Genomic DNA, 27,442 nt, shown 5'->3' on the forward strand with positions numbered 1-27,442 from the left:
AGGGGTTCTCAAACTGGGGGTTATGACCCCTTAGAGGGTCACAGGGTTATGATGTGGGGGTCGTAAGCTGTCAGTTTCTACCCCCAAACCCCACTTCACCTCCAACATTTATAACTGCGTTAAATATTTTTAAAATTTTGTTTTTAATTTATAAGGGGGTTTGCACTCAGAGGCTTGCTGTGTGAAAGGGATCACCAATACAAAAGTTTGAGAACCACTGGTCTATACTAACCACCTGATTTATCCTAAGAAACATTTTGGGGGAAAAATGGGGGAAAAAATAAGTTCTCTCACTTGAGATGTCCCTACAACAACAAATTTAATATGCATCTGTTAGAGACTTTAAGACTTGGCTCATACAACTTATTTTTAGCATGAATATTTACTGTAGTACCACATTCAAGTGAGCAGTAATGTTGCAAAACTCAATGAAAAAAGTGAAGATTTTTATCACCATGTTTTATCTACAAGATTTTATTTTACAAAATATAGTTATCTGATTTTTCAGACTGACAGACTGGAACAGGATAAGAAGAAAGCATTTATATAAAACTGGTTTGCTCTAGTGATTATTCCAAACAGTTCTTAGTCAATCAAATACACCAAGTAGTGAGAAAACTCACTCAACATTATAAAAGAAAAGAAGGGTTAGCCAACTGGTTTTGTACTGTGATGTGGTTATAATTGTAAAACACATTGGTGATCAATGCAGGATAGATAAATACAAAAGCATACTACCATAATTTGCATTATTAAACCAAACATTCCCACCCTGGTTTGAAAAAGTCTACCAGACATCTAAATGCCAAGTGGACGGGAGGAGGGGAAAGCGACTTGTGATACAAGCCTCCTAAAGACAGGTTTCAGAGGAACAGCCGTGTTAGTCTGTATTCACAAAAAGAAAAGGAGTACTTGTGGCTCCTAAAGCAGCAGCTCCTGCAGTGTAAAGATTATGTGTTGTTTATCGAGAACATTAACTGCAACATATTGTCTACTTGTTATTTAACACATTTGTAAAAAGTGTGTTATTAACTTCTTACACCCACTGGCTTCTCTTTACTTTTCCTCTTCTCTCTCTGTCCTTTTTAATAATTAATCATTTTCTGTGGTATTTGCACTCTGTTTTTCCTTTTCTCTCTTTCCTTCAGCTACCATTGATCTCTCTCTTTCCTTTATTAGGGATTGTTTTTGATGTTCATTCTACCTTTCCCACTTCTTCCCCCTGCTCCTCCCCCATCTCATTCTCTCTGTGAAGTCTTCTTTTCTAAGCATGCATTTAAAAAAAAAATCAAGACTATTTAAAATTATTTAATTTTTTTTAACTATTCATTCAAATCAGATTGAGGCTTTGTAAAACCAATTAGCACTCTGTGTTAACACATTACATTAAAACTTATAATGAACTAGCCTATTTGAATTTTCCAAAACAGCTATATATGGGCAAAAGAAAAAAAATATCAAAAATGAAGGCTCTGATCTTGTAAACACGTAAGCAGGTACATAACTCTGCTCACAGGAATACTGCCACTAACTTCAATGGGATTACTCATTTGCTACAAGCTAAGTGTTTGCAGCAGTGGGGGCTAAAATTGTATTTTATTAAAAACTTCTCTCAGTAGCACAAATTCTTTGTCATTTCAAAACAAAACTGCTTCAGTGTTATAGAAAATTATTTCAATACATTAAACAAAGTTATTGCAAACTTTATTTAAAAAACAAAAACACAAAAAATCACTCAAACCAAAGTTTTCAGAAGCAGGAACCGAAAAGTTAGGCTCCCAAGCCACACAGTATGGATGTTAATGAAATCCTGGACTTGTCTTTTTCATTTTAAGTGTGAAACTTCTTAGCAGACTAAAACCTCTAATAATCTGAAATTCTACTAACGAGCAGGAAACTAATTAAACAAGTAGAAAATAGCCACTTTAGCCATGGAAGAATATAAAATAGGGAGAGAAAGAATTAGCAACATATAAATAAAAAAAATCTGATTTGAATTATAAATATTACTTGATATTTTAAAATCATTTTTTTGTCCACTCTGTCTTGTTTCCTCCACTTTCCTTTCCTTCCACTCTCTCATTCACACCCACAAACTCACCCTACCTACTTATACCCACCCCTTCATACACTTTTCAAGCCCTAACAGCCAGCAAAGTAAACAAACAGCACCAAAGATATGGAGCCACAGAGACAATGCTTTGTTAAGAACCAAAGGCCCTTCCACCCCCTTTGAACAATTTGCTAGGAAAGAGTGGAGTAAACTCGGACCGGATCACAACTACTTACACATTAGTATTTTTCCCCAGTGGCTGCATCAGAATTTAAGTGCTCCAGAATTTAAGATTTTTTAAATCTCTAATCAGTCTCTAATCTTTAAGAATTCAAAAGTAGTTACGATGAGTTTAATTTTATACTTCTATCACATGTGGGCAGAGCCTGGGAAAATTACCATTTATTTTCCCCTCCAGACTCGTTTTAGGATGAAGAGGAAGGTTCTGGATTCCTAACAGGGTGCTGTCCACAGACTCTACACCCAGGGCCTCCATCTTTTGTAACCATCAGCTATCAACCGCCTAAAACGTGTATTCCCCAAACACACTGGATGGAGGCACTCTCTCTTTGCACTGCACCCTGATTCTCCTAACTGCTGTAATAATAGCAGTTGTCTGCACTGATCAACCCTTTCCCAGCCTCCATTTGGGGTCCTCCTCCCTAGTGTATACCTCCAGTGCCTAGCTCTGTGCTGCCACCTAGGAAAGGTCATAAGCAACAAAGTGAAATTGACCAGATTCTTGGTCAACTTCACTGTTGCTTACAGGATTCCCTATTACTCTGCTGCAGATTGGGAAGGCTTTAAGTAGCCTGCAGGCTTGTTTACACACAAAAGCTGTACCATTTTACCTATTCCAAAATACAAGGTACAATCCCTAACATCCATTAGCTCTTCAATCATTACTGTTTCATTGAAGATCTCAAATTGTTTCTGGCTGTAAGGTAATAAATTAAACACAAGGCGTATCCAGTTACAGTATGCTCTTCCTTGGCATTCAGCACAAGGATGTCATTGCTCACGCTTGGGACTATATGGCAAAATTACCATGGAAAGCAACTGAAAGGAACCAGGGTTGAATTTTCCAAAGCAACTAAATCTGTGTCTACACACAAAAGCTGTACAGCTTTCACTATATTGAGAGAGAGAAAACTGTACAATCCCACAAGTGTGTCAGTGTTACATTGGTATGGCTTATACCCATACAGGAAGGTGAAGAAACCATACTTGTACAAAGTACATTTATAATTGTGTCCATACTAGGGATCGTATTGATATAACTATTTCACTTTAAAAAAAAAAACATCCCTAACAAAAATAGTTATACCAGTACAAAAACTGCATATAAACCAGATGCAATATCTTTCCTTTTGCCTATCTGTTTACAGACTTAGAAAGATACTTTGTTCATGGCTGGAAATTTATCTTCTAGCATAAATGACTACATACTTTTCCTTTTAAACAAAAGTTTTGAGACTGCAAAAGTTGATGACTCAACTTCACATTCACCATAGTTAAGTGGATTTTTCAAGCCCCTTCTCCACCCCACAGTAGGAAATATCAGTTTTATATTTTGACATGGCTACACCAAAAACTCCCTACGTCCCTACATTCTACTCCCTGAAACAATCAAGACAATCAACAATAGGAATGACTTCAGGATTCAGAACCAATTTGTACAATATTTTACGCATTTTAAGAGGACAGAATTCCTACTGTTTTAAAATTAGTAATAAATAATATTCCACAACCATTTCTGGGAGACTGGATAAAGGCAAAACAAAACAAAACCCCAAAAAACCCACCAACACTTTCAAAATATTTAAAAAACAACCACTTTCCACTGACATTTTGCTTAAAAAAAAAAAACTCTCCTCCTCCACTTCTAGTGAAAACCTACTCACGCTCCAAAATTAGAATTGCAGCAGTTAAAATCCCAACTTTTTATTTGCACAACACAATAAAAGAGTGCTGGTTTTACTGTGATCATGGTCTTCACTATATAGCTCATAAGACCACCCTTAAAACTCTGCCAGACTGCTGCAGTTTTTGCAAGGTGGCAGCAAATTACAATTGATAAGAATCACATTCCCATTTTAACACCTCTTTTAGTATTTTGAAGAGGACAAGATGATTAAGTTTACTAACTAGGTAAATCAGGAAGCTTTAAAACACAGAACATCTTACCAATTTCCCGATTAAGAATCTTTTCTTCTCTGTTGCCTACTGGTTCAATGACTTTTAAAAAAGGCTGAAAGAGCCGCAGGTCGCAAAGTCTCCGTGTTTCATCAAAAAATTCTTCTCTTTCTGCTTCTTGTGTAACACTTACGAAAATGTAAGAAGATTCATCTTGAAGGAGCTGATAAAGAGGGTATTTTCTTGCTTCTTTGAAGAGTTCATGCTTGATAGTCAATAGTGTGGCCTCACGGAGGCATTCTAGAGTCACTATCATTCCATTAGGTAGAAGACACTCTACAAGGATCCTTGGTGGCATCAAATGGATGCCCCATAGTTCACCAGATGATGGTCTTGGAGGCATTTTCTTAATCTTTTGGTAAACTTACAACAGAAACAGGTTTAAGCACAGATTCCTACAGGAGAGACCTAAATAAATGTAAAACATTAAAACATATTAGAATGAAAAAATATAAACCTCACAAATTAGAATTGAGAGCAACTTTATTTAGAGACTCTTCTATAACCCCAACTGACACAGTATCTGAGCACTTATGACATTAAATAGGGGCAGGACATACAAATTATTGCATTTTACCAAGGAGGGTGTAGGGGAGACAACCCAAAGTCTGATGTCAAAGGAAGTTCTGGGGAAAAGCCACATTTTTAATACGAATTAAAACCCTCAAATGGTACAATTAATAGCAACACAGATGTTATTCATCCTTGTTGCGAACTTTTAAACAATATGCATTTAGTGATTTGCAAAAAAAATAAAATAAAGTGGATTAATTTTTTTCCATTAAAAATGATTTACATACTTATGTTTGAAACACATTTAAATAATTCTCTTCATTCCCCACTACATTACCGCCAATAATTAAAACATTAACCTATTTTTAACTTACATATGAACATCACAGATGACTATGCTTTACAGTTTCAATTTGTATTAAAAATAGTAACTTGGAAGGTATGCAATTGTGCTAAATAATCACTTTCAGGTCTACCCACTGAATCTCTACAGTACATTGCTACTAAAACATTTCCCATATTCTCATTAGTGTCCTGCCAACCCACATATGCATCTATCCATCTCCAATCACTGACAGACAAGGCTTTGAAGTTCTTCTACCTAACAGCTAAAAGCTAGGTTTTGTCCTCTGCTAGAGAAAGACCAATATGAAAGATAGGATCTTCAATGTCCACATGCAACACTCAATTAAGTCAATTGTCCCCATCCCAAATGTTCTGAAAGTAATGAGCTGGGATGCCTGTCAGGGTGCCCTCCCTCCATTCTGCTTTATGTCAGTCTTTGGCTAATATATGTCTGATAACTCCTCCACCACAAAATTTCCCATGGTTGCCAGAAGGGAGAAGATACATTCTCTTTCTACTCAGACCTCTTCCCTTCCAACCCAAAGCCTCCTGTCTTGCTATGAGGGTTGGTTAGGAAGTTTCTGCTTTCCTATATCTTTCTCAGCTTTCCAGCTGCTATAAGGAGCACATTTCCACTACTCTGCCCTCTTTTTTTATGTTGAATAGGTCAAGATCTACTTCAGCCACTGTTCAGTTTTCTCAAGGAGCAGCAGAATGAAAGTGACAATTCTTTTCAGTTTCACTGCAGTCCACAAAATTCTGAATAGCAGTCAGATTGTGATCAGCCTTCTCTGCTGCAGCTTTGGAAATTCTACAAATAGCAACATAGGCAACGGAACTCTCCATTACAGTTTTAGTAAAATGCTACATTGATTTATACTTTATTCGCGATTAGAAGGTTCTTTGTCACCATAAAGGCTAGGTTTTTTGTTTGTTTTTTTAAATGAAAGCTTAGATTCTGCAGAAGTTAAAGAAATGTCTCTCTCTATTTGACCCAGAGGAAGGCAATGTAGATTTGGATATTTTAAGTTCTACGTACATACACTCACACCTATTGACTGCTCAACTAGATCATAAATAAGAGTTTAATTTGAGATTTAAATGAAAACCATCTTCTGCATATGGTGTTAATTACAAAAGAGTAGGAGTGAAACTCTGAAATTATATAATCCTTTAATGGGAGTATTTCAAAGGTCTAAAGTAGGTAAGAATCCCCATTTTACACATGGGGAAATAAGGTGCACAAGGTTAAATAACTTGCCAAAGATATCAAAACTGGTGTTTGGTGGAGAGAGAGACTCAATGACTCAGTCAGTCCTTTACTGACTATATAGCATCTATTGCTTTATTGTTTACATTAGCATCCCCATTCTACCCATTATTAAAACAAAACTAAATGAGGCAAGGAAAATAACCCACCATTGTTTGTATTACTATGTTAACAAATCAATTTATTAACACAGAATTAGTATAAATCTATTTAAACAAGCCTGATCTTGCAATTTTCTATAAATCATATGCAGAAATCAAGTTTCCTCATATTTCTAGTTTATTTTCTATATATTTTATTTTTTACATACACATCATCACTGCATTTATTATATCCATGTCTCCCCCTCTCCCATTCTTCAATGACAAAAGTCATTTTATAGAATATATTTCAGTCTCTTATGACAAGAGATAATGATGAAGAAATTCTGATGTCCCAAAAGGATGGTGGAAAAATATATCATGAGGAAAGTGCCAAGCCAAAAAAAAAGTAGTTGTACTTATTAATATACAAGTATATTAGTATACAAGCCAATTGTTTTTGAAAGAGTTTGTCATGAAGAGATGACAGGCTGGCAATATTTTCCCCTATACTGTTTTTGTTCCGAGTCAACCAAGACAAGAACAAGACTCCAGTCTACACTACCAAAATTATGGTTGTCTAGCATACTTATAGTTAAATCATATTACAAAAAAAGTGTTGTGTGGTGTGGGTTTTTTTTTTTTAAATTTATATATTACCAGTATGGTCAGGAGAGAGATATAGGGGAACCATGTTACAAACCTAGATATCTACCAGTGTTAAAATTTGGGTGTCCTGTTCAGAACATGTTTTCTGTCCACATATGCAAAACAAGTGATAAACATGGCTGTGTCCAAATCATCCTAACCCCCATGTTTAAGCATGTTAATTTTTGTAGTGCAGACTGTGGCCTAGTTCTGTAACATTAGGCTGCTGAAAAGTGTAGGCATTTTTTAAAAACTATTTAATTTTAGATTACAATATCAAACAATTCATCAAGTCTTAGCAGACCCAAAATAATTTTTCAAAATAAAATTATGTTTATGAAGTACAAATCTTAAAATAGTCAATGTGTTTGTTTTCTAAAAGAGAGTGTGGGCTGCAAGTAGGCCAATGGGCAAGTCACCATTTTAGAACAATCACACTAAAACAGCAGCTTATTTTTCTTCTGACAGAGTAGGGGCTAGAAACCGTGCGCACATTAATCCTATGTGCACATTCACTCCACTTGTGCGTGTAAGGATACCATCGTGGTTTGTATTTGGAGAGTAAAAGAATTTCGGTTTACATTTTCGAAGTATAATTAGCAGATTGCGTTTTTGTCTTGTTTTGAGAAAACTGGAAGGTTGCCTGGAATAAAGGGAATCAATTCTGTTCTTAAAACAGCTCAAGGAATATTACTGTAACAAATTATTTTGGAATAGATATTACATAGACACAATTAGGGGCAGCAATGAGCACTTCCAAATCATGGTTAATCACCCCTCCAGACCACCAGAATTCTGAACCACCACAAATAGCCAGCAAGACCAAACTCACAGGCCCCTCACTGATCAAACTACCAACTCTCTGGGCTGGTTACAGCATCTTCCTGAACCACCGTGTTATTGATTCTCCTTTCTCAACCCCACTAACCACCTGTTGCAATTATTGATAATGCACACCTATATTTTAGATTGTGCCCAAAATTATTAAAGTAGTTTGAGTATGCATGTAACATATTTAACTTTTATCTTCATTCCTCTACATATTGAGTAGTTAAAAAAAAAAAAAGCTTCGTAGACCACTTTCCTATTTGGTTTGGTACATGCATTTTTCCAGTACTAAGAGCTATGCTGTCCGAAGACACACAATATTTGTCTAAATCAGTCATCTGTATCATCCTCTTTCCGGTGAACGAGAAATGACCATAAAGAAGGCCCAAGATAAAGAGTGAAGCGTTCTAGCTTTTGCTGTCACACAGTAGAACCTCAGAGTTACAAACTGACTGGTCAACCACATACCTCATTTGGAACTGGAAGCACGTAATCGGGCAGCAGCAGAGACAAAAAAGCATATACAATACAGTATTGTGTTAAATGTAAACTACTAAAAAAGTAAAAAGAGAAAGTTTAAAAAAAGATTTGACAAGGTAAGGAAGCTTTCTGTGCTTGTTTCATTTAAATTAAGATGGTTAAAAGCATTTTTCTTCTGCATAGTAAAGTTTCAAAACTGTATTAAGTCACTGTTCAGTTGTAAACTTTTGAAAGAAAAATCATAGCGTTTTGTTCAGCGTTATGAAAACCTCCATTCCCGAGGCTTTCATAACTCTAAGGTTCTACTGTACAAGACTAACCCTGTTCTGGATAGATAAGGTAATCTCATTTTCTCATGCCATTGCAATGAGGGCAGAATTGAGGTAGTTTGGCTACCTTAACTGAATTTCCATGCAATAGAACGTTTCATTATAAGCAGCGCTGGATGAAATTTTTCAGTTGAAACTTTTTTTTGTGGAGAATTTGCAGATTTGGCAACACCAAAACATTTTGTTAATTCCTGTCAATTTTGCTGAATTGTTTTTATTGGGGGAGGGGTTTTTTTTTTGGGGGGGGGGGAAGGGGAGAGACCTAACCTCCCACCCGCCTAAACATTTCATTTAGATATTTGATTTTTTTTATTCTGAACAACCTTTCATTTAGAAATGTACTTCAGTCTTCTTATAAACAGTAAACATTAAAAAATGCTCAACATCTAAAATGAAACATTTCATCAGACCAGAAAATTTTTTTTTTTAACTTTTCAGAATTGTCAGCCAATAGAAAAATCAGTTATTTGCCTGGCTTTAGTCAAATTGCTGTGTACAATTAGCCAAGACTACTGGGCACACTTTTGTCATGAACATTCATCTGAGGCCTTTACAAAGTTTAATGTTATTTCTTCCTCAACCACTTCTTTCCTGAAAGTGAGAATTCCTGTAGCAACCCACTCGAACGGTCATCATCCAGGAGAAGTGATCATCTGATCAGAAGAAGCTATAACAACTTTCTGAAACTTGCAGGAATCTCTGCCAAAACATAAAATGCAGATAATATAACTGCTACCTGATTGCCATAGAACATTTAAACAAGCAATGGGGAAAAAGATCAATAGTGGAGCTAGACAAATGTTGTCCAACTAAAGATTGTTTCATCAGAAAATACTGATTTGAAGAAAGATGTTTTGGTGAACCTATTACAGATTTGACCTAACTTTTGCCAATGGAAACATGCCAAGAGGCCTGTGTTCCAGGATCCATAGCACCATGGTACAGAACCTGCTGGGGCTCTTACTGCTAGGCTCTCCACTACGCTGCAGTGCTACCATCCTCCCTGCCACAGAGCAGGGTGCCTAAAACTCAGAGCCCAGGCTCCTGCTGGGGCTCTGGAGCAGCCACGCCACTTAAGGACTTCTAGGCAGAAGCCTGAAAGACCCAGGTGCCCTGGCTCCAGCCGTAGTTTGGCTCTCAGATCTGCAGCAGGGACCCTAGAAGTCCTGAGAACTCCAGCTCAAACCAGGGCTCTCAGTTATGGAGTTGAGAATCTGAATCCTTGGACCAGTTCCCAGGGGTTTGCAGCTCTGGGGCAGCTGCACCAGAGACTACTATCTATTAATCCGTATTTTGACTGTGCCACTAAAACCAAATGATTCTAAAGAATGGATACAGCCTTAATCCCAAAGATAAACATGCTCTTTCATGAATCTGCCTGAGGGAGGAGCATGCTTGTTCTCAATGGCGTATTTCCTTTTGCAGATGCAGCAGATCCACAGATGCAACCCACCCTACATCAAGATTACTAATGAAAATTCTCTTGTCTGCATGATCTGTAGTATAAAGTTGTAGTGTTGGTAATCAAGGAATATAATTACTGTTAGCAGTTATATTAACTGGAATTTTTCCAACTCTGGATGTTATCAGAGTAGCGGATGCTTTATTGGCAGGAGCTAAACTTGCATCTAGAATCAATATATTAGTGTCTCCCCAAAAGCAGTATGAAGACCCAGTGACCAGCTTTGGGGGAGGGAGAGGGGAGAACTGCATCCTCCCGCTCAGCCTTCCTTTATCCTGAGGGTCGCTTGTCATCAGTGCAAAAAAAGCTCCACTCCTGTGCAGGCTTTGCAACGGTGAAGTCCTGCAATGTTCACTATTATTCACTGACTAGCATACTACCTTGTAGGCACAAAAGTTCAGCTAACATCCTTCCTTTAGGATTTTCTCTCTTGCAAAAGCAAGCAAGCAGTAGGAACTAACCAGGAAAGACAAAGCAGCTCCATACATTAACTGTTGATGTATTGAACAACTAATTTAAACAAACAGTATTTTAATGTATACACCTTAATAATTATAAATCAAACTGAATAAATCTGCAACATCATTGAAAAGTAAAGTTTCCTAATCCTCTGCAATTCAATGCATAAACTGTAATCACTCATTTCACTACCATTAGCTTACCCTTACAACTGAATGAGCCATTCAATAAACATGATACATTTTATTTCCAAATATTCAAAGTCAGTTAGCTTCTCTTATTGCAAGAAAAATCTCATTAAATTGCTTTGACAGACAGGATATAACAGTTTCCTGTAACAATTATTCTGTTTTATATGCATTCCACTATGACTTTTGTACAGATTTGATTAGTTTTCCCAGTTAGAAATTCACTCCACAATCCACACTAAAAACCTCCTAGATTCATAACTGACTGACCCCTCACGCCCCACATGAAACAAACTCCAAAAACGTTTACACTGTTCAGGTTTAGACCACCATATTGACTTTATTTCTCATTATCCCAATCTCAACACCAACTGAATTTTTCCAACGTAAGACTGTTATGACTTCAATCGATTCCCCAAAAGCAAAATTCTGGGAGGAACAGGAGTCACTTTCCCAGGGGAAAAACATTAATCTCTCTCTCTCTTCAGAATGTAAAACTTTTATCCACTGGTGCCAATATGTCAGCCTAGAAATTTCAGACTCCATGGACTAGAGAACAAATGTTTTTTTCCCTCTTAAGGCACATCAGTCACTCCAAAACCCAGCACAAGGAGAGTTGGCAGGGTTGTCAGTGGGTTTGCTTTTTCTGCTGTCCAAATCTGCTGCGTAGTGACAGTAAAACTGCCTTCAGTCTAGATATTTTCAGTGATACTCCTTTGTTCTTCTGGCCTGCCTTCAGGCATTTTTCTAGAGTACAGATACAGACCAAGCATCTAATACAAAGACTTGAAATTGTCCTCTGCTATAACATTGCTGATAAAATTATTTTTTGTTGCACTGTATGTAGAGCTTCCTCGTGTCTTTGTATTTTTCTATCTTATTTCATCCATTTAACAAATTATGCAAATACAGTTTTCACACGAATTCTTGTATGGCTGCAAACAGCATAGTAAAAGGAAAGGATTAGGAGGAATATAGCCCTTTTTGAAACCTTGTATCGCTAAGGTTTTTGTTTGTTTTACAAAATGCCCCCTTGTCTACACTACAAAATGTACCCATTGCTGACAATTGCTGTAGTTGAACCAATATGTTTAAATAAGTTTCTGAAACAGCGATCTCAGCACTCGTTTAGCCGCACCCACTACCAGTGATGGGTAAATTTTGTAATTTAGACACAGCTTTAGAGAGCTCTTTCTCTAGGATGAAATCTTAAGTGAATATTATAACGATTATCACTGCACTGGCATCAGCACTGGCATCAGACCCAGTGTAAGATACTGTCCAAAATTAAATATCTGCATTTAAACCCATTTTGTGATTAGGATATGATAGAACCATGTTCTAAAATTCATATTATAAATTCTAACACAGCATTTTTGTAAAGCTTTTTCTTCAGAGGGACCTGGCCACAAAAATAGCCCTGTAGCAGGGCTTAACTGTTTTTGCCACTGTGTAGTCTTGTTTTGTTTTTATTTAAACACTGCTCAGAGCAGGACTAAACACAAACCCCCAAGCCTTCCAATATTGATACCAGTGGTAGAGCTGCAACAATGGACAATTACAAGTCCCTTTTTTGCCAATCCATATGCAGCCTGGCTGTCAAAGCACAATACAAGTCAGATAAGCTGAAGACATGCTTAAATAGAGTCAACACTGTTCCTCAATTCTGCTTGAAGACCAGTGTACCCAGAGCCTAAAACTGTGAAAAAAGGTAAAAAACAGACAGTAAGGTATGGAAGTCTGTGGCTCTAGGGCAGTGTGGCCTTCTCAAGTGTTTTGGGGTGGTGGTTGTTGTTGTTTTAAAGGCGCTTAAATTTTTGTCACTACGTACTCAGTGTTTCAAGGACAGAAGGAGGATCCTGGGAAAGAAAGGCACTTGGAATTTTAAATGACCTCCACCACCACCTCTGTAACCATGCTTTTCCTTAAAGGACCCTAAGGAGTAAGAACATGGAGAAGGTGGGAATGCCTGTTCTTTTTTCCTTGGACATTTTCTTCTAGTTTACAATTTTGATCTCCTTTCCACCATGCTGTGTGCATGCATAATACAAGGGGAGAGAATTCCACAGTGATGCAGTGTTTTTCAACTAGTAGCCTCTTCAGAGGAGATAAAAAAACCCAACATATTCTGTTTTTAATCAGTGACACACTGTTAAACACTAAAATTGCATTTTGACGCCTCGGAAGGCCAGTGTGCCTTCCTTCCTTGAACTTCCATACATCTGCTAAATCCTATTATTCCAATCAGGAATTCTGGCCTCTATATGGAAAAAGTTTCCCACTCACAGTTCAAGAGCCCTGCTCCATAGTGGCTCTACATTGGCTGAAGGTGTTCTGCTACATCTACAAGCATGTTGTGAAGTGGGGTGAGCAAACACTGGAGTTTTTTCAAGCTGTTAAGGCAAGCCTGCCGTGCTGAAGAAACGCAGGGGAAACAATAGCAACCACCTTTGCACATGTAAAAATAAAATGGTTAGGTTTCCTGCCTGCTTATGGGTCTCAGAGTTTTTACACTAAGTGAATTTTATATTGGTGACGTGAACATTTAATAAGAGAGCACAGAAGAGAACTCAGTGATAAAGCAGAGAGCTTTAATTTCATTTTTGTATACAGAAAAAAAGGAATCTTCTGCCCTTTTTGAAAGAGTAAGGCAGTGTGATGGGAATGAGGGTTTATTTTTGAGTTTCTTTTGTATAAAACTAATTGGATTGGTAGCCAAAAATGTAACTAAAATATAAACTCCGGCTATGATTAAGTTGTTTGCTTATATTTTTCGTTCTAAATTTCTTTCCAATTCTCTACTCTTCCTGAGATTTTGGAACCCAGACAGTAAACAGAATCTTTCAAAACAGGAAATGCTGGCACACATACACAGTGGCAAGAAAAAAACAGTAGAAAGAAAGTTCAGATATAGGTGTTGTGGATTTTATTCCATTCTGCACCTTTACGCAGTATCTATAAACAGGAGTACTTCAAAATTAAGTTAGGGGAAAAACACTAACCCAGGAATTTTTTTCCCATGTGTATGCACTGGGAGGGTACGCATGAATTGTGGTTAGCTTTGTGGTCAGTATCCAGGTTAACTTAGCCTGGGTGTGAGTAGCTATGCTGCAAAGTCAAATTCCTGTGTCCTCAGGACATTTGGGGGTGCAGCCCTCGATTCCTTGTGCTGCAACGGAATGGGAGTGCTGGCTGACCTTTCTACTCAGCAGAGTGTTAGTAGCTACTGCCACTTTTACCTACTCACTACAGCTGGGTTCCCTGTCATGGGGAGTTCAGAGACAGAAGCTCTCAGCAGGCCCCTGCTCTTGAGACTCACAGAATTAGAAGAGACTTCAAGAAGTCATCTAGTCCAGTCCCCTGCACTCAAGGTTGGACTAAGTATGATCTAGACCATCCCTGACAGGCGTTTGTCTAACCTGCTCTTAAAAACTCTAATGATGTTGTGTAATCTCCCTCCCTAGGCAATTTATTCCAGTGCTTAACTGCCAATTAGGAAGTTTTTCCTAATGTCCAACCTTGCTGCAATGGCCTTCTTGTCCTATCCTCAGAGGTTAAGGAAAACAATTTTTCTCCCTCCTCCTCTTAACAACCTTTTATGTACTTGAAAACTGTTATGTCGCCTCTCAGTCTTCTCTTCTCCAGATTAAACAAACACAATTTTTTCAATCTTCCCTCATAGGTCATGTTTCTAGACCTTTAATCATTTTTGTTGCTCTTCTCCGGACTTTCTCCAATTTGTCCACAACTTTCCTGAAATTGTGGCACTCAGAACTGGACATAATATTCAGTTAAGGCCTAATCAGCACAGAGTAGAGTGGAAGAACTACTTCTCCTGCTAATACATCCTAGAACGAGGTTTGCTTTTTTTGCAACAGTGCTACACTGTTCACTCATAGTTAGCTAGTAATCCACTCTAACCCCCGATCCCTTTCCACAGTACTCCTTCCTAGGCAGTTATTTCCCATTTTGTATGCGTGCAACTGATTGTTCCTTCCTAAGTGAAGTACTTTGTGTTTGTCATTATTGAATTTCATCCTGTTTACTTCAGATCATTTCTCCAGTTTATCCAGATCATTTTAAATTTTAATCCTATCCCCTCCGTTTGGTATTGTGCACAAACTTTATAAGTGTATTATTTATGCCATTATCTAAATCATTGATGAAGATACCGAACAGAGGATTGGTAGCTGCATACCCAGTCTAAAGCCCTCACAACCTGAGCTTGGTGACTTCTCATGAAATGGCTGCCCCAGGCACTGACAGAACTAAAATCCAGTCCCCAACCTTAATTGCAATAGTAGAAGATGGATGAAAAGCTATGAGAAGGGGAAGGGGTAATAAAAGTAGCAAAGCTAAACTAGCAGTGTTGGGGCTTTCCCCACATACTGACCTCCCACTGGTGCACAACCCTCACAAGTCTTCACTGGGAGGTACTGTAATCACTGAATAAAGAGCAATCTGTCTCCTGATTATTTTTATTAATGGTAGTATTACTGTAGCATGTCAGAGACCCTGCCATGGAGCAAAACCCCATTGTGCTAGGTTCTGTACAAATACAGAACAAGAAGGTCCCTGATCCAAAAAGCTCGCAATCTAAGTATAAAACAAAAGACAACAGATGGTTACAAACATGGGAGTACAAGACAGACAGACAGACACTGGTCAACGTTATAGGCAGTGATATCAGCACAATGGCGAAAAACAGTTGTCAAGTTTTTTTTCTGTCAGCATCACAGAAAAGAGGAGAGTTTAAAGAAGGGATTCGAAGAATGATAAGGTAGCTCTAAGATTGTTTATGAGGAGCTCTTCCAAAGTATGAGAGGCAGCACAGGAGGAAAGCATAAGTGCTTGTTTGAAAAACTTAACAAGTGGATGATGAAGGCTGGCAACATGAGCTGACAGTGAATTTGAGAGGATCGGTAGGGTGGGGATAGACTGTAAAGGCCTTGGAAATGAAGATAAGCAGCTTATATTTGATGCAATAGAGAAGGCGGTGGCTATGGAGGGATGCAATGAGAGTGGAGAGGAGGGATAGCTCAGTGGTTTGAGCATTGGCCTGCTAAACCCAGGGTTGCGAGTTCAATCCTTGAGGGGGCCATTTAGGGATCTGGGCCAAAAATTGGGGATTGGACTAGATGACCTCTTGAGGTCCCTTCCAACCCTGATATTCTAGGAGTCTATGAGTGGTATCACGGTCAAATCAATGGGCTCAGAAAATCATCTTTACAGCAGCACATGAATGGACGTGAGCAGGGCAAGGCTGCACATGTCAAGGCCAGAGAAAAGGATATTGCAGTAATAGAGACACGAGATCAGAGCCTGGACAAGAGTTTTAGTTGTGTGGATGAATAGCAAAGGCTGTCTTAGATACTATGCAAAAAGATTAAGAAATATAAGACATAGCCTGAATGCAAGAACTAACGAATAAAGTGCAGACATTTGTGCATATGTTTCATCTCCAACTACTTGTAACTGGAGAAAGAGAAAGGGTGGGACTTCTTGTACCCTCTCACAACAAGGGTGCTCTGCAATAAGTGAAGGGCCATAGAAACTGAAGCACCAAGCAGTTATTTCCTCTTATGTGCTTTCAGTTTCTTCATGGTACTGTAGGTTCTGCTGAGGGACTGTCCTTTGCTATAACCGGAAACAAAAGATGACAAGAATTAACCAGCATTTTCAGAAGTGCTCTCAAGCAGTTCTAGCAAGTTACAAAACATGTTCTGCACTCAACATCTGTCAAAGGGTCAAATAGTTCCTGTAGTGTGAGGGGATCTCCAGGCCCTCAAGGAATTCATATTCTGAAGTAATCAGCCTTCCTGTGACTAGGTCATCAGAACAGTGGCAGGGAGTTTTGAGTAGCAGTCCCCAAAAGGGAAGAGACAGGCAAGCAGTGAGCTAAACTAAACAGAATCCTAAAGGGGGAGAAGATTTCAGACAGTATTCTTTTTATAAATTAAAGGCACAACATGATCCAATGGCTAGAAGTTGAAGCTAGGTAATTTTTCACCTTATCTGTAGCCTAAGTGTAATTAACCATTGCAATAATTTACCAACAGCTGTGGTGGATTCTCTATCACTTAAAATCAAAACTGGTTGTCTTGCTAAAAAATATGCTCTAGTTTAACCAGAAGATATGGACTTGATATACAGATTACTGGGTGAAATTCTATTGCTTGTGCTACACAAGAGGTCAAACGAGATGAAAAATTCTTGAGTAAGCTGAGCCACTCTGATTCTTTCCAGGTGAACTGGCTGTCCTGGGAACATAGGAGGAATTGTGGGAAGGCATTGGAGGACTACCAGTAGTCAAGTCACTGCAAAGTAGAGAAGTTACCATTCTAAATGGAAGCCTCACTTGGGCGTTAGCTTACAGCCCCAGATAAGCCAGCTAGCCCTGGATGAAAAAACTACTAAACTCAGACGAGAGAGTTGTATGTGTGCCGCTAAAAGGTGTGCAATAGCTGCTGTTTGTCAGCAGGAGAGAGCTCTCCTGCCGACAAAGAACTTCCACCCCCAATGAGCGGCGGTAGGAGAGCTCTCCTGCCGACAACGTGCTGTTCACACTGGTGCTTTTCCTTGACAAAACTTTTGTCTTTCGTGTGTGTGTGTGTGTGTGTTTAATACCTCTGAACTTGTCATTCAGTTGCCAGTGTAGACAAAGCCTCAGAGAGGGTTAAGGCGCAACACCTGCATAAGAGCCTATATTAACTCTGCATGGATGATAAATCCTGAGAAATCTTCCCTCTCACTACATAACCAAACCTAAAAAGCTAACCAATATCTGAGACTTCTTGAATTGGACTTTATCTACCTCCCTGCCCTACACTTCATAAAATTAAGTTTGAGACAAACATTAAATAGGATAAACGTATTTTCCCCATAGGAAGAGTGCTCCCCAAGGTTCTGGATCCATTATAAGGGGATGTTGTCTTCTAAATTGACATATGCAAATTGTTTAAAATATTTGGGGGTGGAGAGGGACATTTATTTACAACCATGTATAAAAACAAGAACCTTGACAGAACAGTACTGGAAGGTGCAGTTAATATTCTGCCCTTTAGTCCAATTATAGCTAATAACCTTCCATACACCCCTCCAACACTGCTTTCCGGAAGCATCAAACACCATTCGTAAAAGTTGACGACTAGCTGGCTACCCCTAATAGAGTTCAGTGGGTCCACAAATGTTATTTACTGGCATAAGACTGGAGGTATGATCCCATGCAACTCCACACAACCTCGTTTGCGCATGTGCATTCCTGGGCATCGTAGTGCCTCAGTAATAGATGCTGAAGCACTCATTTTTAGAAGCTTTCAACATAGCCAATAGCGTGCTGACAGATGTTTAGCAGTTTGGACATCAATCACACTATATGCTACTTTCAATGTCGATGCTTCTATAGATGAGCCATGTACCCTAATTTATACCAATACTTTGAAAGAAGAGTGCTCGAGAGTGAAGCAGCAGAGGTTATCTATCATAGATGGCACATACAGCTACCTATTTAACCAGCAGGATCTAAATGTTGAGACTCCCCTATATACAAACAAGACCTATGACCAGATGAAGTTCAGAGTTTTGAACCAATTTTACTTTACATTTGTGAAATGGGACAGTAAATGAACAAGACTACTTTTCTTTGTGAAGAGCTTGGCCCATTATTACAGTAATTGCCTACGCGTATGTGAACTGCAATCACTATGGACAAGCGCTACTGCTTTGTGGACACTGGCTAAAAATAGAGCATTACTCATTGGAACATGTGGTTGGTGTGGTTAAATCAACAGCTGGCACTTAAAAAAATCTGATTAGAAGAGGTCATTGGTATTAAGGTCCCAGAGATAATGGAAGGAGCCTGAATGGGGATTTAACAACTGTGGTCAAGCTACAGACCTAACATGTCCACCTTGTGATGCTGCTATTCTGCAATACAGACAGTATTGATCACCCAAAGCCAGTTTCCTGGTGTCAAAGGCTGTTAGCTGGGCAGAAGTCATGACAGTAGTCAGATTTGCATACAAAGGGCAGAATGTCAGAGTCATCCCCATATGCCAAAATAATTGAATTGTACTTCTGCTCTGTCAAAGCAGATGATCAGCAGGGGCCCTGCATAATAGAACTACTTTTCCTTCACACACAAGCACTGAGAAACAAGCTGTGCTTTAGCTATTACCTCAAAACGAGTCAGAAGATGGTAGAATGTGCCATTGAAAGGGAAAATTGGAGATGGCACTTGCACAAGAGTGCTGATTAATATGAAGGCCTCTGAAGTCTGTAGCAAGTAGGACTTAAATTCCATTCCTCTGTCACAGACTGCCTTAGCGTTCTTCAGTATCATAAGTTTTGTTGTTTTTTTTTTAAACCTAACTAATAAGTCACTGAAAAGTATTTTATATGTTGTTCTGTTTAATGCTGCCCACACCTGTAAAATGCAGTTGTGACTGCAGTTGTGCTCTGGGGGGTGGGGTGGGGGGACAGCCCTGGACTGCCGCTGCTCATGGGGTGGAAGGCAGCCTGGGACTGCTGGTGTGGGGTGGGGCACAGTGATGCTGTTGATCTTAGGGCTGCCCGAGCTGCTCCGGCAGCCCTGGGGTCAGTCACACCTGCAAGCTGCAGAAGTCGCGGAGGTCCCAGAAAAATCACGGAATCCACGCCTTCCATGACCTCTGTGACAGACTCACAGCCTTAATGATTACCTATTCTTTTCATTCCCTCTAGGGCACCTGGCATTTGTCACTGTCAGAAGACAGGATACTAGGCAAAATGGACCTTTGGTCTGACCCCGTGTGGCCATTCTTATGATAACATGTAACTATCAGTGTAGGAGTTTTCAGCAAAAGCTACACATCTGGGCAGCTAGCTAAAGAAGGGTCGTAGTGTTTTCTGCCTTAGGAGTTGGGGCTTTTAGCATGTAAGCAGGACAGGTACATCATCTTTCCACACCTTAAAGAGGGGAAACTTAATATGGGATAGGAGCTTAAAATCATAATGCTCCACTGTATCCAACAAAAGTTCAGATTAGTACAGGTAGCATTCAAATTTCAAGTGGCAGTAGGCTTCCTAGTGAAAAGAAATTGGGAGCCAGGGAAAGGGTGACTGTCATTTAGAGCTACATACCAACTTTACACTGGTTTAGGTGAATGTAAGCTTCCATGTCTGGAAGGCATGATTCACAATCATAATGGATAAAATTCTTAGGCAGTGCTACATAATCTAGTAGCATGTTCCACAGAAGAATAATTAGGGCTCTATTATTAAAGATGCTGCCCCCATAAATTTGTCTTTTCACAGAAAATATGGGCACTACAAAAAATTAATCATCAAGAATGCCTTTCAGTAGGAAATCATTGCTATTAAGGGACTTTTACAAGTCTTCAACCAGAAGGAAGCTTCAATGTAGGACATCCTTTGCCAGCAGTTTGTTACAAAAATCTTTAAAAAAAAAAATAGAAGACTAAAGGTAATATAAGAAACCACTGACAATTCCCAACTGGGTGAAATTTAACACACAGAGTGCCTAAGAAAACTATGATAATCTAATTCTACTAGTTCTGTGGACTTAAGTGAGTTGGAATACTGCTTATGGAAGATTCCCACTGTGACCAAGTCTCACCGAGAGCTGTTTAAAAAAACCCCACATGCACATACTCGAACAGCAAGGAAGGGAGGAAAGATTAAGATTGTGTAATGGAGGAGATCCACACTAACAACTTTCAGTTGTACTTTAGTAATACATGAGATAAGAGTATAAGAAGGGCATGCAAAGTACATGTGGTGAAAGATGAGCTGAATCAGTTGTGCCAAATCATTTGACAATACATTCAAGCAGGTATCTGCTGGTAAGGCATTCCTATCTAACAGTAGCTTCTTTAGATAGCAGCAGTGAAACACTCCAGAGTTAGGAATAGTTTGCATAGCTCATTCATGAGGAAAACAAGAATCTCATTTTCCACTAGTTCTCATTTTCATCCTTCCTTGTCTCCTGCTGGAAGTTATGCTGTCTGTCTTTGTAGGTCAACGTGCTCCAAGGTCGACCTCTAGCTTTACCTGAACAAAGGCTTGATGAGAGAGGATAGCTACACCAGTACTTTATTCTAACAACATTTTTGTTTTTCTCTTAAACATGGATTGAAATGGTGGATAATTTTACTACATTAGGACTGAGTAGCTGCATCACAGAGAGGCATAGATCAGCATTCAAGTTGCACTCCCCGTCAATATCTGGCCTGGGGAACTAATGATCCAGCCAGCGGACCAAATTCAGTGATGAATCCTGGTCACGTGACACCTGAGGCACATTGCACATAGGCTAAGAAGAAGCTGCATCACAAGACAAACTAAACTTCTATGCAAGCTATGACTTTTCATTTAGAGTTGTTGTTTTGTTTTTTGAAACACTGAAGTGGAACTATTTTAAGAAAGCCAAATCTATTCTCTTAAAAACAAATTTCCCTAGGAGCTTAGTTTTAGGCATTTGCGAACATGTATCACTAGGTTCTTTGACCAGTACAAATATGCGTAACACCTCAATTCTAAATATTACTTTTATACCAATATGTACTCAAACATTACACACTAATCTTTGTAACTATGCCATTACAAGTGGCATCAGAGCTCTAGCAGATATTTTACTTGAACATATGCCCCCTCTGAGCTCCAGAATTAATTTATGAGGAAGCCAAAGGCCTATCCAATAGCTGTGATTATTTGATTGATACTCTCATTCAGTGGAAAAGGTTGGTATGTTCTCTTGGTACAAATAGAATGGAAGAGCATTTCCTATTTGGTGGCAAAACTGGAAGAGATTTTATTAAGGTGACAGCAAGTGACTGCAAAAAGATGAAATACAAGAGAGATCAACCATTTTAAGAATTTGTTTTTGACTACCCTATTAATGGGAACTTCCTCAATACACTGATTAGTTTTATTAGTGCCTGGGCCATGCATAGATGTCAGTGAAACCTATTACTCAGTTTAAGTATTTTTTTTTAGTATCTCATTTAAAAGCTTGACAGATTCAGAGAGAAACTTCCAACCTTGCTAGCAACCATTCACGCTTTCATGAGGACTACAGTTGTGGCACCTGGCTTTGAGGTTCCCAACCAAACTGACAATTTGCTTATAGAAACAGTTTGTAGATCAGATATAGGGTTGTGTGTTTTGCATTATAACAATTTAATGATCAGGCAAAGCAGATTTTAAAATCATATTTTCATCCTCCCCTGACTATTTCAGCATCAGGGAATTTCCACATTCAGCAACAGTGGCACAAATAGAAATCGGTTATAAAAAAGTTTGTGGTCAAGAGTGGGGTTAGTGCTTTGCAAACTTAACATTATTTAATGACAACCAAAAATCACAAATACACTAACAACTGTATAGGCTTTAAGTTAAATGCTGATTTACCTCACCATAAAAGCCTATGTAATAATTTTCAGAAGAACAAACAGTGCTGTTTAATACCTTACAAAGAAGGCTCCTCATCTCCAATCATCTGTTTGATAATCAACATTTATCCACTACTTATTGTTGCTCTCCTTGTGCCTGAAGCTTCATGTCCTCAGTCTTTAGTTCATTTTCATCTTTGGAGTAGCTGGCCTCATTCTTGTAGCAAGGTGAAGGTGAATTGCTTTCAAAAAGCATCAGAAACTTCAGTGTTTTGACATGCCAACATTAGATTAAATTCATCATAGACATGACAGGCCTTTCCACCCATGATCACAGTTACCCTCAGACTATCATGCCAAACCTTCATTGCTTCCATCTTCTCTCAACACTGCTAGATGCTTCTTGATGTTGTGCACAGTCTATTGATTGCACACCAGGAGCAAAAGTGAATTCAGTCTGAACTTGATTCCCTCTTTCAGCAGTTGGCAAAGAAGATCCTCAGCTGCTTGGACCAAGGCACACATGATCAATCAATTAAGGCATTCACCATGGTTATAAATACTGGCACAGAACTTCCCATTTATTATAAAGAACAAGTTCTTACACTGTGCAGGTATCTGTGTTTTATGGATCCATAATTCTAATTTATGATACCCTGCACTACAGGACTACTAGTCTCAGGAAAAATGGAAGTTAGGAAAACTAGCTAAATAGATTGAGCTGACGTAGTTCAGGCTTTCCATCCATTCTAGGGAGAAAAGTATAAACTAATTTTAGCACCAATCTTTATCAATACCTTGACATTTGTAGTAAAGCTGACTTTGAAAAGCCTCTGCATGGAGAAAGACAATTCTCTCTGAAAGGAAGTCTGAATTAGATAAGTGTTTCCTCTCAGTATCTCCTGTGTGGAGGGAGCAGCCCAGAGCTATTACGGGCTAATTTTGAGCATTAGATTCATTAAGACTTCTAAAGCATCTTAATGCTGCAACTGTTGCAAGTACATTATTTGAGCACTAAGAGATAAAGCAGACTGGCTTGTCTTGTCCAAACTAACACTATAGTATAAGGGACACTATTAGGAACAATTATGAAAAAAAGTCAAGTTTTAAGAGGTGTAAACGTTAGAACACATAAAACACTCAATATTTCTCCATTCTGGAGAGTGACAATGGAAACATCCATTGGACATTACTCTGTAAAAGAAATCGTTCTTCTCCCTGCAAAAGGAGTCATTCTACTGGCTAAATATTACGACCAATTGGCTCAACGTTCCAGGGCGTTTTACAGTAAGGCTTTGTCTAAACTGGAACCTGAACGACAAAAGTTTTGTAGTTCAGAGGTCTGGAAAAAAAAAATCACCCTGAACTACAAAAGTTTTGCTGACGAAAAGTGCCAGTGTGAACAGCACTTTGTCAGCAGGAGCGCTCTCCTGCTGACAAAGCTACCGCTGCTCGTTAGGGGTGGAAGTTGTCGGCGGGAGAGCTCTCTCCTGCCGACAAACAGCAGCTACACTGTGCGCCTTTTAGTGGCACGGCTGTAGCAGCACAGCTGTGTCACTAAAAGGTGCGTGGTGTAAACACAGCCTAAGTCTTAATCAATTAATCAAGCCTTCTGTATTTGAAAGAAGTGTTAATAAGAGTTGTGATTTTACAAAGTAACCAGTGATAATTATAGCCCTTCATTAAAAGAAGGCCTTCACACACAGAAAAGGAAAAATGCCAGAGTATGTTTTCTTCTGCAGATTAGTTGTCTTTAGACATGTTTTGTACAAGTGTCTCTTTTTCCTGTGTAAGTGCTTGCTTTGACACAGTGTATTCCTGTTGTATCTCAAAAAGAGATTAAGTACAAAATGTGTGTATATTTCTGCCTGACTTCACTGAGCTGGCTTCAACTTTGTGGTGGCGTAAGGAAGGTGGACATGAAAAAACTAGATGAATCCATAATCAATGCTTGATCCAGCTGTTCTTAATCTGAATGTCTTTGGTAGAGGTTCCCTTTCTCTCCAGCTGCTAAATCATCTCTGTGGCAAATGAGACAGGAGCAAGTTTTGAAGAGATGGGGTTATCCCAAATTAAGGTATTTTCAAAGAGCTTCCTAGGGAAGGTTACCTACAAAGATACCCATCATGCCCCATTTTGAATAATATCATTTGAACACTCTTCTAGGATCTTGATACTGAATATAAACATTTCCAGCAAATACACTTAATGCAAGTTTACCTGTCAAGTGCTTTTGCTCCTTTCTGGACTAGGAAAATGAGAAAGCACATAGAAGGGGAAGAAAAAAAGATGCAGCGGGGCTGTGGGGGAACAAGTTTTCTGAAAGTGTCAATGTTAAAAACAAGAGACCAGACCAATAATCTTCTAGATTAACATGTGCTCTGCCCACAAGAAACCACGCATCACTGCAAGTAATGAAAGCTCTTTGTAATCAGCATGACAGAAGGTTTTTTTTTTAAATGAGAGTTTATATGGATTTTACTATATCCTCAAATACCCTGAATCTGTATGTTTTGATTGCTCCTATTTATCTATTAACTCCTATTTTACTAGCAATTTTGATTTTATAGAAGCTGTTCAAAATTTAACACAATAGATTTACAGTAGCTGTTTTAGGCTCTTTGTAAGGCATCATAAAGAGATTAAAAACAAATACAAACAAAATGTTAGAAAGCTATATTCTCAGTTCATTTAACATTTCATAACATTCAGGAGTACTTCACATACTTTAGAATAGAGTGCACACGTCACTATCTTCTATCCCAGAAAACATACTGGAGGAAGCAGAGGCACTAGTCTGTTTTTCCCCAATTTTTAAAATATGACACTGTCTTCTTATGCTTTTTTTGTGAAGCTGGGGTTTTTTTGCCTTACTTACTCACAACTTGAGGGACAGGGGAGAAGAAAAGTAATCTCCCGCCAGTTTTTTTTCCTCCTTCTCCACAGAAAGTATTCCTATCATCTCTTCTGGTCATTACCAAAGCTTCAACCTGCAACATTGCCTGGTGCATTTGTATTGTCTGTAGCTACATTAGATTTGACTTCTACAGGTATGAACATTGTTATGTCCAATACTACATTTATTTTATTCTTGTCAAGGACTCATATTGCTTATACAAAATACACGTTCAACACAACTGACCTTATACACCATACTAGCTCTCTTCTACCAACCATTGAACACAGCCAAACCCTCCACCACAATAAAAGTTTGTGAGCTATGCATATCGTTGTATCAAAGGGAAGATAAACCTCCTGAATCTCAAAACGCATTCATAGTACTATAAGTCTGAACTTTGACTTTTTACTTCTCAAATGTTCAAAGTTATAATTATTTAATTTGAAAGTACTGTTTAAATTGTAAGACAAAAGTGAGAAGATTTATGTTTAAAGCTGCTGATGTCTTTAACTTATGCCTTTGAAGTGTTTTTCTTCCCCAACAAGTTCAGGAGCATGTATTAATTATGAAATTTAGTTTTTACCAGCCCTTTTTTCCTAGAACTATGTAGTCAATACTTAGGACACAGATAGAAAGCCTATTAGTTGTTAGGAATGAAGGAAAGCCTTACAGTTAAGTTATGCATTAGAGCAAATCTACATTTCATTCCAGCTTTCCCACAAACTTCTTGTGTGACCTGGGCTAGTTACTTCATCTTTTTGTGCCTCGGATCTTCATCCATAAAGTTGTGGTAATTTTCCCTTCCTTTCAGCTGTGTTGTGAAGATAAATTTATTGATGTTTGTAAGATGTTTAATTATTACTATAGCGCAGGTCCTATAAGTATCAGACTGAAAACTGGAAGAAGCTGAACTGATTATTTCTGTGAATTGTTTTGGAAAAATGTGAGTCTTGTATTCAAAGTACCAGCTTAATTAATGAAAAAATGAAGCAAGTTGTCTGACAGATGTATAAAACCTTTGAAAATAGTGTTTGAAACAGAAACATTGACAACTACAACAGTAGTATTAGAAACTGTATTATAGCACAGACTTCATAAGACTACACATTTGAGTTTGTGGAGGAGTTAACATCAGGAAAGAAGTCCAATCCCCCCACCCCACCAAGGTGATTTTCTTCAGTTAAGTGGAACAACAAAAAGCTGATGAGTTGGATGACCCTGCAAGAGAGACATTTGACACCACTGTCAACATTAAAACATAGCCGGAGTGATTTATATTCCTATGTTAGGCCTTCCAGCAACTTTCAGCATCATCTTCAGCCAAGAAGAGTTTGTTTCTCTTCAACATGCAAAAAATGGCAATGATTAATCTAGGCCTAAACCATGGAAACAACCATAATTTAAGATGAGATTTTTAAAAATGTTAGCATCACCTTCAATATAGCACAACTAAGCAATTTAAGAAGCAGATACAGCTTTCTCCTAGATATGCTCTTCTGGACAGATTCAAATTCACAGGTCCACTATTAGATACAGAAGTGAAGAACAGGAAAAGTTAAATGAAATGACATTGACACTAATCCACTATTCTGAATTAAACAAGAGAACTGACAATGACTAGAAGCATCCAAAGGGACAAATGTATTGTGCTTAATGCTACTGATTCTAATCTGAAAAGAAAAAAGTATGAAATGCTGAATGTAAGTTGCTAAGAATGCAGAGGTAAGCAGATCTTTGCTAATTGCACAGACAATTAAAATAAAGACTAGAGAATATCTCAGGTCCATTCATCTTGAACTTGCCATATAGTGCTTAAATAGTGTGCCAAACCTTACTGAGAAAGCAAAATACCTAACAGTCCTAAGACATATTGCATAATTTCAAAAATTCTTCCATAGCCATGATCAACTTCACAGTTGGTTGTATTAGGGCTTGTTCACATGGAGACATTGACCACAATACATATTGCAAAATAAGCTATGCCACACCAGCTCCCCATTTGGGCACTATTCCCAAATAAAAATCACTTTTATTTCAGAATAAATTACTCCAGTTTGGAAGCATCCTAATTATTCCACAATAAAGTGATTTTATTCTGGTCAATTTCTCCATGTAGATAAACTCATCTTCCCAGAGACAGACTGCACTCTGAAGAAGTCTACATCCAACTGATGAAATCTGCACTGAGCCAGAGGACTTTGATCAAAACACCACATTACATGCAAAGATTCTAAAAGGACACACTAAGTTTACAAAAGCAACTGAAGGAGTTTCAGATCAGAGGCTAGTGACACTGACAGTC

General features: G+C 38.4%; 1 protein-coding gene across 7 annotated transcripts in view; it reads right to left on the bottom strand.

Annotated features, from left to right (window-relative positions):
• PIK3CA (phosphatidylinositol-4,5-bisphosphate 3-kinase catalytic subunit alpha) overlaps positions 1 to 27,442 on the bottom strand; it is a 78,964-nt gene that overhangs the window by 48,487 nt on the left and 3,035 nt on the right. For 3 of the 7 annotated variants that reach the window (XR_012160722.1, XM_073359317.1, XM_073359312.1), the window contains exon 2: positions 4,241 to 4,657. Coding sequence is in view for 6 of the 7 variants with exons in the window: in XM_073359317.1 (XP_073215418.1) it covers positions 4,241 to 4,592 (352 nt within the window). In the remaining variant the exon portion in view is untranslated. The other 4 variants (XM_073359314.1, XM_073359313.1, XM_073359316.1 and 1 more) reach the window with 4 other exon arrangements.

The sequence above is a fragment of the Lepidochelys kempii genome, chromosome 9, assembly GCF_965140265.1.
Source record: "Lepidochelys kempii isolate rLepKem1 chromosome 9, rLepKem1.hap2, whole genome shotgun sequence".
Lineage (NCBI taxonomy): Eukaryota > Metazoa > Chordata > Testudines > Cheloniidae > Lepidochelys > Lepidochelys kempii.